The sequence below is a fragment of the Chenopodium quinoa genome, unplaced genomic scaffold (genome assembly GCF_001683475.1).
Source record: "Chenopodium quinoa cultivar QQ74 unplaced genomic scaffold, ASM168347v1, whole genome shotgun sequence".
NCBI classification, from domain to species: Eukaryota; Viridiplantae; Streptophyta; class Magnoliopsida; order Caryophyllales; family Amaranthaceae; genus Chenopodium; species Chenopodium quinoa.
In genome coordinates, this window is record NW_018742738.1 from 7,634,224 (window position 1) to 7,646,842 (window position 12,619).

A 12,619-nucleotide genomic window follows, 5' to 3' on the forward strand; every position below is an offset into this window, starting at 1 on the left:
TGAACTTCTTTTCTCTTTTTTCTCTCTTTAGCTTTCTAAGCCGGATGAGCAGACCAATTCTCCTTTTATTTGTCGGACTTCTTTGAGTCCAACTGATGGCTGGACGAGCAGAGGTCGGTAGCTTGAATAAAGCTCTTCGCCTCCATCAACGCCTCCTGGAGGGTGAAAACCCTCTCACGGACAAGGTCAAACTTAAAGGTCGACCTGTCCTTCAGACCCTTGAAGAAGTCTGTATAAGCTACCTCATCATACAGTCCTTGGATTTGAATTCTCACCAGGTTGAATCGCTTGACATAGGAGTGGAGCCCTTCTCTATCTCCCTGCCGGATGGTGCTCAAGTCGAGATTGTCTTTTTGGCAGGGATGTTCATCGCGAAGTTGGAGGCAAACATGAAGGCAAGCTTCCTGAAGCTATCAATGCAACCGGCTGGCAGGTTGCCAAACCATTGTTGGGCAATGCCCTTCAATGTAGCCGGTAAACACCGGCACCACATAGCGTCTTCCAGCCCCTACATGTGCATGAGGTTGGAGTAAACCATGAGGTGGTCCTCCGGGTTGGTGGTACCATAATAAGCACCTACCAACACATTCTTAACCTTGGCCGGCAGTGTGGCTTCAGTTATCTTCTTGGTGAACGCAAAAGTTTGTTCACCAAGTTTGAGCAGTCGGAGCTGCCAGTCCAAAGGTTGGACATTATATGCCGCCTGATCCCCAAAGAGGGTCGGCTGCATGAAGTGAGGGGAGTACGGACCTTAGACCATAGAAGGTACATACGGTGCTGTAGACACCTAAAAATGTCTCCCCAAAACCAAACCCGATGATGAACAACCTTTCACCGCCATTATTGGTCGGATTGAGTATTTAATCTTGAAGTGCTTAAATACATATTTCCATTTCATAAACTTACCCAATTCCTAGCCCATTTCCCCAAACCATAAATTATTTTCCTCTTTTCCTGCCTTTAAACCCAAAATAATTCATTTCGTGTCCTTTAAAATCATTCATTTCGTGTCCTTTTTATAAAAACGTTTATCCCAGATTATTTTAGTCCATAATCTGGGTCTAGTGATTGAATAGTTGGATGGGGCTTTAAAAGATCTTTCCAACGATATATTATAAGCCCAAATCCGAGTTATAACGAATAAGTTATGGCCAAAATATTAAACTGAGCCCAAACCGAACCTAAGCTTTCCAACGATATATTATAAGCCCAAATCCAAGTTATAACTATTTTTGTTGAATTGCTTCCAATATTAATGTTTATTCTATTATTATTTATTGATCACCATATTGCATGTTTAAAGGGAATATGTAATTGAAAATCACGCCTAATAAGATAATTTGGACAACCGGTTTAGGTTCCTTTTTAATCTTGTTGTTAAATCAAGTGATCACAAATATTTTAGAATTATATGTTGCATTAATATTCAACCAATTTAGCGTAATAATAGTTTGGAGCAAATTGATTCTTTGTTTGTATGCCTTTGAGATCGCAGGAATCACTTTTCACTATAAGAATCGAGTAGAGGCTAATACGGGCGAATGTGACTCCATGACTCACTTCATACCATCATCCCCGATCCTCCTTTCGTGGTTCCGAACCATATGGAGTTAGTAATCTCATGGATTATGAATGGGGTGTAACCTTCATGGGTCAATCGTTGTTGCCTATCGTTGTCCCTTATTCGTGGTTGCCTTTTATGATCCGTGAACGGTTTACAAGTTCCTTAAAAACTTGTTGGCGGCTCCATACTTTCCTTGTCCCTAATAGTATAATGTCAATTCCCACTTCCTATGAGTACCAAGCATAGTCACACATGATTTAATGTAGGCGCACTTCAAGCGACACCTACAGGTGCGTTCCCAATCATCTGAAGGCCAGAGTGGACGGTATTACCGCCTGTATGGCTCTCATGCAGAGACTGAATATTCCCTACAGATGTATTTTAGAAGCTTTCTAGGACGCTTGATGTAGAAGCTGACTCAGACAGCTGCTGACTCCTTCTACGGGTAATGATTTCCCGAGCATCAGGAGTTGACTTTTTGTTTCCCACCGATTGTTTATCCCGGATGGGATTTCTTGTGTTCTTATGGGGCAGAAGAATCTTGGACCATTCGAGGGTCCCGACTGCCTTGTCCTTTGGATGCGGAGTCGGCTGCCTGTCCCTGACTAGCTTCTTCCTCCCAACAGGATTCTTTCTTGCCGACTGACCCTTGCTTGAGCCAGCCTTACTCTTGGTGATGAAATCCTTGATTTCACCCTTGAAACTAGTCATGAATCTCATGAGGTTGTCCCGGGTGACGGGAACGAATCCACCTGCCGTACGGGTTTCCCTTTCCGGCTGGCCAGGGGGCCAACTTGTACCCGCCTGGCTATCGCCTCGCTCCAGAGTGTCTCGGGGACGGATGCGTTTGGTGATCAGGGAGCCATCTTTGGCATTATAGGTTTCTACTAGAGGATCATCATCCTCTTGGTCAGTAAAGACCTCCGGCTGGTCAACCGGACCTTCAAGAGGTAATATAGACTCTTAAACCATCTTTGAGGTACTCTCCCCACAGACGGCGCCAAACGTGAAATTGCAAGGAGGGGCAAAATTGAGGGTTTTTATTCTTTCTAATGAAGTGGGCTTGGGGTTTTTTTTACTAATTGGGCTCAAATTAGTGAGTTTAAGGAGAAATATAAGAAGAGTTAGTCCAAGTACAATGATAATAGAATAAAATACTTTTCTTATTGAAGTAATCCTCATTATATATATACATAAATCTTTGGTTAAATTATATTAGAATAATCTAAACAAATACATAATTATAATAATAAACATATGGTTATTATAAAATATAATTATAAATTTTACAAAATTACGGGGGATTACAAGAGGTCGGTTGCTTGAAAGTAGCTTTCCGCCTCCCTTAGGGCCGCCTGTAAGGTGAATGCTCTTTTTCTGACAAGGTCGAACTTAAAAGTTGACCCGTCTCTCAGACCCTTAAAGAAGTCTGTGAACCTCGTCAGACAGTCCCTGAATATGAAACAAATACATAATTATAATAATATACATATAGTTATTATAAAATATAATTACAAATTTTACAAAATTACGGGGAATTACAAGAGGTCGGTTGCTTGAATGTAGTGTAGACACCTAAAAATGTCTCCCAAAAACCAAATCCAATGATGAACAACCTTTCACCACCATTATTGGTTGGGTTGAGTATTTAATCTTGGAGTGCTTAAATCCATATTTCCATTTCATAAACCAACCCAACTTCTAGCCCATTTCCCCAAACCATAACTTATTTTCCTCTTTTCGTGCCTTTAAACCCAAAATCATTCATTTCGTGTCCTTTTTATAAAAATGTTTGATCCAGTTTATTTTAGTCCATAATATGGGTCCAATGATTGAATAGTTGGATGGGGCTTTAGAAGAGCTTTCCAACGATATATTATAAGCCCAAATCCGAGTTATAACGAATAAGTTATGGCCAAAATATTAAATTGAGCCCAAACGAACCTAAGCCCACCTTACCTACGACCCAATGATCATGTGGAGGGTCCAAATGATTTAATCCAATTCCTAAACCAATTAGGATTAATTAGAAGCTTATATAAGTTTCTAAAATATCTTTATTATCCTTTTTGAAAAGATAAGATTAAAGAGTTTGAAATTGAATAAAACTCCTTTTTTTGAAAGTTCTAATTCTATCCGAATTGAAAGACATTCAAAGATAGACAGATATTATTTTTGTGACTCATATTTTTTATCCAAATTTTATATGGTTGGATAGACCTTGAAATTATCTTTCCAATGATATATTATAATATCAATTCGAGCTATAACGGAAAAGATATGAATAAAATGTCAAACTCTATCCAAAACTGATACCGTCTCATTATTTCGGCTATATCTTTTTTTCTACAAAATATTTTAATCTGATTTTAATTGGGTTAGAAATTAGACTTGAAGATCTTTCCAAAAATATCTTATTCATCTTATTCCAAAATCTGGATCAAAAGATATGATAAAAACAAAAACCGCAAAAATTGCAGTCTATCGAGTTTTATTCCGATTTAATTCGGATCTTATCTTGATTCTTCGACCTTCTTTTTTTTCTATAAATAGAGGTCATATCTCCCCTTTTCCAATCATCAACAAGCTTGATCATAAAATAATTCTCTTCTCCCTCTTTAGCCTAAATACTAGCCATCCTATTTTCTCAAAATACTTTCCCTAATTAAGCACTCCAAGGAGTTCATACAATACCCAAAGTTCTATACTTGAACCAAGGCGTGAAAGAAATTCAAGGAAACGCGGAAAGTGAGTAGTTATTCACTTAATTACTCTTATTATTATTCTTGTTGCTATTATCATGATTAAGTTTATTTATATTTGATTTGACTAACGTTATCATTGTTAAATTGCTTCCAATATTAATGTTTATTCTATTGTTATTATGATCACCATATTGCATGTTAAAGGGAATATGTAATTGAAAATCACGCCTAATAAGATAATTTGGACAACCGGTTAGGTTCCTTTTTAATCTTGTTATTAATTCAAGTGATCACTAATATTTTAGAATTATGTGTTGCATTAATATTAAACCAATTTAGCTTAATAATAGTTTGAAGCAAATTAAATATTTTGTTTGTATGCCTTTGAGATCGCATGAATCATTTTTCACTATAAGAATCGAGTAGAGGCCAACACGGGCGAATGTGACTCCATGACTCACTTCATACCATCATCCCCGATCCTCCTTTCGTGGTTCCGAACCATATGGAGTTAGTAATCTCATGGATTATGAATGGGGTGTAACCTTCATGGGTCAATCGTTGTCCCTTATTCGTGGTTGCCTTTTATGATCCGTGAACGGTTTACAAGTTCCTTAAAAACTTGTTGGCGACTCCCTACTTTCCTTGTCCCTAATCGTATACGTCAATTCCCACTTCCTAAGAGTGCCAAGCATATTCCCCACATGCTTTAACGTAGGCGCACTTCGAGCAACGCCTACAATTTGGCGACTCCACCGGGGAGGATTCTTGGTTATTTATCGATTTGAGTGATCGGTATTTAATTGAGATGAGTGGATGAGACTTGAAAGATTCTTGAAAAATATTCCTGTGATTTAATTGGCATTGTCACATATGCATATGCATTTTAGGTCACCTATTTTGCCACAATAGTACGTGTTCTACGTATGTGGCTAGCCCGGGGGATTTAAGCTTTATCAACCAGAAAACGTTCATGACAATAAGGGTTCATCCGAGTTTTTAAATCCACCCCAACCATGGAGCCGAGTTCGATTTCATCACGAACTCGCTGAGCCGCCCGTTTGCATACACCCTCAAGGGAGGCTGCCTTGCTAACGCGTCCAAACCCTTAACCATGGTACCCTTTGACACCCAAAAGCTTGACCATAGTGGAACATAGATCTTGACTCTAGGTTGCGAACTTCATTGCATCATGCGTGACGATTTGCTTATGTGTGCATTTTTTTATTGACCTTTTTTTATTATTATTTTTTTTATCTTATCAAACCCTTTTTTTTTATTATTAGAGTCAAGCCATAGATTTTTTTAATTTTTGAGTCACCCGGATTTTTATTCCCGTATACTGCACAAGAGTCAACTTGTTTTGGTCATATCCAGACTTCTAGAAAGAGTTACGTGTCGTGCGACCTATGGATCTGTAGCCCCGAGTTTTATCTTTCATTTGGAATTGGTTTCGTCCCAATTAAAGTCACAGATAAAAAGTTATAACCGATATACTACAGCCTGTCCAGTTTAGATGTCTTTTTAACGTTACCTTTTTTATTTTTTTTATTTTTTTATTTTTTTTTTAAAAAATAAAAAATAAAATCGGTCAAGCTAGTCTTAGCCAAGTCCTTTAATCCGTGTCAACTCGTATAACATAGGATTATAGATTTATTTTTTTATTTTTTTTACCCATGAGTCATAACTCTTCTAGAATTCTAGTCCTCTTCCTAGTTTCTTAAGATCATTTTTTGTGCTAACCTTAATTGTGTTCTTTGTCTTTGATTGTGGTTGATCTTATTTATGACTAACGATTTCCAATGGACCGTTTTCACCTAGTAATAGCATAAACATTAAAATTGGACAAAATTTATCAAGTTAGTTTGTATTTTAGTCTTCCGTGCTATTTGGTCATTGGGTCTTTTGTTTTTCACAACGTCCTCGTGTCTAGCCATGCGATCATACCACGAGTCTTAATAAACTCACTTAATCTCACATGTTGAGTCATTGCACACACTTTGTCTTCGAGTAATGCACTATATTGTTTATGATCGTATACTAGGACCATGCATGCATCGCTTTCCGTCGTAATAGGAATGAGTGGAGTATTTCCCATCAGTTTTCAAAACTGTTTCATACACTCTTCCTTTCCAATTCGAGTATTGAGTGAATGCATTAAGTGAGTTAATCCTTACACAATAATTGAGTCTAAAATCACTAGGCAATAGTTGGAAGAATAAGGGGAACATTACTCCTTCCTTCTTTCCTTCCAATCTAAGCATCAACAACAACAACAAACTTTTTTCCTCACCAGGCGGCAAGAAGTTACTCATAAACAGCCATGAAGATAAAGCACAATGCAAGCTTCTCACCAAGATTTCATGTTTTCTTCTTCTTTTGTTTCAAACCCTTCCCCCTAAAAGTCTAGCATAGGTTCTCCTTATCCATGTGTCTATGTGTCACATTTCTTACCTTCTTCATAAATGAGCATCTCTTTCTTACATTTGATCATGTGATTAAAAGAAAAAAAAATCAATTAGCGAACTAAACACAAGGTACACCAATGATTTCAAGCACCTTTGCAACCCTGTCATTCCCTGTTAACCGTTCAATCACATTCCATTTCTTCATCAACCACTTTGAGCCTCGTCTAACGTTTGGCCTTCATTTCTTCAACCCACATTCACTTAACCTCGAGATTGGAAGATGTGTAATTGTATAACATTCAAAAAGCAAGTAAAAAAAAAAGAAAAAAAAGCAGCAAAGCAACAATAAAACAATGTCTAAAGGCAAGTGTTCCAATGTCTTTGATATGAACACGTCTCAAATTGCGTCTCTCATCGAGTGCTTGGTACCGTGCCTGAGAAACATGAATGCTAAGTGAGTGATGGACCGCATGATCTGAGATTGCCTACATTGATTCAAAAGAATGAAAAAAAATTAAAGAAAAAAATATATGAAAAATAAAACTTGCAAAGTCTAATACACAATTGCATATCTTGGGGGCTTCACTCGGGTCTTGAGCCTTTTACCCTTTTCTTCCTTAAACCTTCAGCTTAACCACATTACAACCCTTGAAAGACCTCTTTGAGGTGTACACACACTTGTGCAAATTTCAGTTAGAGATACGTTCGACCTGATTCCTAACGGATACGTAGGCAACCTCACATCGAGGTGCGGCCACATTCACATTCATATCTATGCATGATCGAGTTAAAAAATATCCAATGCTTATCTCTATATCCCTACCCATTTAGAGCTAGACTTGGGGGCTTGAACCCACGTCACATTAGCTTACCTAGCCTAAAGAGTCATCATCTTTGACTCTTCTCACATCTATTTCCCTTGCAGCCAGCCTTAGTATCACATTCACACACTTCACTCACACATCCATATCCATATCAATCATCCTTCCCTTTAAGAGCCCTTTATCATGAAATTTTGTTTCAACACTGTGCATGTTTCATCATATTTAAAGACAACATTCATTAGAAGAAACATTGTATACTTGCTTAGCTTCCTGACCTGAGCAATATTCATTGTTTCATGCATCGCATAATGTGCTGAGAAACATTTATATATCAATGATTTTTAATCGTACAAAACATATCGTGCTTAGCTCCTTGACCTAAGCAACGTTCATAATCACTTCATCTATATACGTGCTTAGCTTCCAAACCTAAGTGACGTTCAAGATCGTTTCTTTACACCATATATGATGCTTAGCTCCATGACTTAAGTTCATTCATCTATCGTGTCACATGATGCAATTTTCCTTAGCTTCCGAGCTTAAGAACATGCATCATGCATACATTATTTTCAAGACAAGCAATTCAATCCATACAATTCATTTCGTCTTGCTCAAGGAGGAAGTTCAAAACTTCTTCCCTTTTTCATTATTTTATTTTGGGGAAGTTCAAAAGCTTTTTCAAATTTTTTGTAGAGGGAAGTTTGAAAATAAAATTTCATTTTTCATGTCTTTCTTTTTCGGGAGAAAGTCGGTACCCTCCACTCATGACAAAAATTGACGGAAAATTTTTGCTTTTGCATCTTCGTTCTGCACACACACACTCAAACTATACACACACAATCACAAGTCATACTCATGTCATGTCAAGTCAAACTTGGTCAAGTTAGTTGGTCAAGTCAATCATAGTCTATACGAGTCCCCTGGCAAATTTTATTTTGCAGGTCTCAATTACAACCCATGTCCGAGGACAAGCGGAACATCTACAACCCACGTCCGGGGACAAGCGGACCATTTACAGCCCAAGTCCAGGGGACAAGCGGACCATCTATAACCCACGTTCGCGCCAAGCGAACCAACTACAGCCCACGTCCGGGGACAAGCGGACCGTTTACAGCCCACGTTCGGGGACAAGCGAACCATTTACAGCCCACGTTCGGGGACAAGAGAACCAACTACAGCCGACGTCCGGGGACAAGCGGACCATCTACAGCCCACGTTCGGGGACAATCGAACCACCATCATTTCATGACGCAACGTTCTCGATACACAGAGACTTGCAATCTCATCATCTGTCGACTTTCCTCAAGCATGGAAAGTATTATCGCTGGATTTTTCTTCAAGCATAGAAAATCGCCAAATTCTTTTTTCGGCTTTCCTCAAGCATGGAAAGCATTATCGGTGGATTTCTTCAAGCATAGAAAAACGCCAAAATCATATGTCGACTTTCCTTAAGCATGGAAAGTGCCATCTGATAGGTTTTTTCGGGCTTAGAAAGATACCAAACTCAACTGTCAGCTTTCCTCAAGCATGGAAAGTATTTCAACAAATGTCATACGGTGGATTCCTTCAAGCATAGGAAAATACCAAACTCATTTGTCACCGATACACTGGTGTCAGATAAGCGTTCTATCAGTTTACTCTTTTATCTATGGAATGAACATTTTTGCAGGTATCGGCGTATACAGAGTGATTTAGGATTGCAGCGTCTTAAATCATTCTCCGTCCTAATCCACTACTTTGATTATCGTTTTCGAAACTAACGTTTCTACAAACTCAGTCAAAGTGGGGGCTTCTGTAGACACCTAAAAATATCTCCCCAAAACCAAACCCGATGATGAACAACCTTTCACCGCCATTATTGGTCGGGTTGAGTATTTAATCTTGGAGTGCTTAAATCCATATTTCCATTTCATAAACCAACCCAAATTCTAGCCCATTTCCCCAAACCATAATTTATTTTCCTCTTTTCGTGCCTTTAAACACAAAATAATTCATTTCGTGTCCTTTAAAATCATTCATTTCGTGTCCTTTTTATAAAAACATTTAATCTAGTTTATTTTGGTCCATAATATGGGTTCAATGATTATATAGTTGGATGGGGCTTTATAAGAGCTTTCCAACGATATAATATAAGCCCAAATCCGAGTTATAACGAATAAGTTATGGCCAAAATATTAAATTAAGCCCAAACCGAACCTAAGCCCACCTTACCTACGACCCAATGATCATGTGGAGGGTCCAAATGATTTAACCCAATTCCTAAACCAATTAGGATTAATTAGAAGCTTATATAAGTTTCTAAAATATCTTTATTATCTTTTTTGAAAAGATAAGATTAAAGAGTCTGAAATTGAATAAAACTCCTTTTTTTGAAAGTCCTAATTCTACCCGAATTGAAAGACATTCAAAGATAGACAGATATTATTTTCGTGACTCGTATTTTTTATCCAAATTTTATATGGTTGGATAGACCTTGAAATTATCTTTCCAATGATATATTATAATATCAATTCGAGCTATAACGGAAAAGATATGAATAAAATGTCAAACTCTATCCAAAACTGATACCGTCTCATTATTTCGGCTATATCTTTTTTTCTACAAAATATTTTAATCTGATTCTAATTGGGTTAGAAATTAGACTTGAAGATCTTTCCAAAAATATCTTATTCATCTTATTCCAAAATCTGGATCAAAAGATATGATAAAAACAAAAACCGCAAAAATTGCAGTCTATCGAGTTTTATTCCGATTTAATTCGGATCTTATCTTGATTCTTCGACCTTCTTTTTTCTCTATAAATAGAGGTCATATCTCCCCTTTTCCAATCATCAACAAGCTTGATCATAAAATAATTCTCTTCTCCCTCTTTAGCCTAAATACTAGCCATCCTATTTTCTCAAAATACTTTCCCTAATTAAGCACTCCAAGGAGTTCATATAATACCCAAAGTTCTATACTTGAACCAAGGCGTGACAGAAATTCAAGGAAACGCGGAAAGTGAGTAATTATTCACTTAATTACTCTTATTATTATTATTGTTGCTAGTATCATGATTAAGTTTATTTATATTTGATTTGACTAACGTTATCATTGTTAAATTGCTTCCAATATTAATGTTTATTCTATTGTTATTATGATCATTATATTGCATGTTAAAGGGAATATGTAATTGAAAATCACGCCTAATAAGATAATTTGGACATTCGGTTAGGTTCCTTTTTAATCTTGTTATTAATTCAAGTGATCACTAATATTTTAGAATTATGTGTTGCATTAATATTAAACCAATTTAGCTTAATAATAGTTTGAAGCAAATTGAATATTTTGTTTGTATGCCTTTGAGATCGCATGAATCATTTTTCACTATAAGAATCGAGTAGAGGCCAACACGGGCGAATGTGACTCCATGACTCACTTCGTACCATCATCCCCGATCCTCCTTTCGTGGTTCCGAACCATATGGAGTTAGTAATCTCATGGATTATGAATGGGGTGTAACCTTCATGGGTCAATCGTTGTCCCTTATTCGTGGTTGCCTTTTATGATCCGTGAACGGTTTACAAGTTCCTTAAAAACTTGTTGGCGGCTCCCTACTTTCCTTGTCCCTAATCGTATATATCAATTCCCACTTCCTAAGAGTGCCAAGCATATTCCCCACATGCTTTAACGTAGGCGCACTTCGAGCGATGCTTACATGTAGCTTTCCGCCTCCCTCAGGGCCGCCTGCAGAGTGAAGGCCCTTTTTCTGACAAGGTCGAACTTAAAAGTTGACCCGTCTCTCAAACCCTTAAAGAAGTCTGTGAAAGCTACCTCGTCAGACAGTCCCTGAATATGAATTCTTGTCAGATTTAACTGCCTGACGTAGGAGCGTAACCCTTCTCTCTCTCCCTGCTTAATGGTGCACAAGTCAAGACTTGTTTTCTACGCAGGGATGTTCTTTGAGAAGTTGGAAGCAAACAAGAAGGCAAGCTTCTTAAAGCTATCAATAGAACCGGCTGGCAGTTAGCCAAACCATTGTTAGACAATGCCCTTTAATGTAGCCGGGAAGCATCGACACCAAGTGACATCGTCTAACCCCTGTAAATACATGAGGTTATTGTATGCCATGAGGTGGTCTTCCGGGTTAGAGGTACCATCATAAGTACCTAAAAACACGTTTTTAACCTTGGCATGTTGTGCCGCCTCTGTTATTTCCCTAGTGAACGCAGAAGGTTGTTCACCAAGGCGGACCAGACAAAGCTGCCAATCCAGTGGATGGACATTGCTATATGCCGCCTGACCTCCAAAGAGGGTCGACTGCATGAAGTGAGGGGAATATGAGCCTTAGACCGTAGGCAGTACGTACGGTGCATTCCCAATCATCTGAGGGCCAGGGTGGACGGTATTACTGCCTGTATGGCTCTCATGCAAGGATTGGGCATTTCCTGCAGATGTATTCTTAAAGCTGTCTAGAAAGCTTGAGGTGGAAGCTGACTCAGACAGCCGCTGATTCCTCCTGCGGGTGATGATTTCCTGAGCATCAGGAGTTGATTTATTTTTACCCACTAGTTGTTCACTCTGGCGGGTGCTTCTAGTATTCTTCTGGGGTAGAAGAATTTTGGACCAGTCAAAGGTCCCGGCTGCCTTGTCCTTTGGATGTGGATTCGGCTGCCTGTCCCTGATTGGCTTTCTCCTTTCTGGAGGAGTCTTCCTTGCCGACCGACCCTTACTTGGGCCAACCCTGCCTTTGCTAATCATCTCCATAATCTCACCCTTGAAGCTGTTCATGAATGTCATGAGCTCATCCCGGGTGACTGGAGCTGATCCTCTGGCCGTCTAGGTTACCCCTTCTGGCCGCCCAGGGAACCTGCTTGGACCTTCCTGGCTTGCATGTTGTTCCAGCTGTTCTCTAGAGCGACTCTATCTGGAAATGAATGAGCCATCCTCGGCCATATACGTTTCCACTTAGTCATCATCATCCTTATGGTCTGTGAAGACCTCCAGCTGAGGAATATTGAGGTTACCCGGCTGAGTAGCCAGTTGCTGGTTGGTAGAATCAGGAAGTGGTACACATTCTTGAACCATCTTTGAGGTACTCTCCCCCACAGACGACGCCAAATGTTTTAGGTGTTTTTG

General features: G+C 38.7%; 1 protein-coding gene across 1 annotated transcript in view; it reads right to left on the reverse strand.

The window, feature by feature from the left end:
• Nucleotides 1-12,271, reverse strand: part of LOC110724054 (transmembrane emp24 domain-containing protein p24beta2-like) — a 73,030-nt gene extending 60,759 nt beyond the window's left edge. Inside the window, exon 1 of the mRNA XM_021903453.1 lies at nucleotides 11,846-12,271. Within this exon, the coding sequence (XP_021759145.1) occupies nucleotides 11,846-12,271 (426 nt within the window). The remainder of the gene's footprint in view (nucleotides 1-11,845) is intronic.
• Nucleotides 12,272-12,619: the final 348 nt, after the last annotated feature.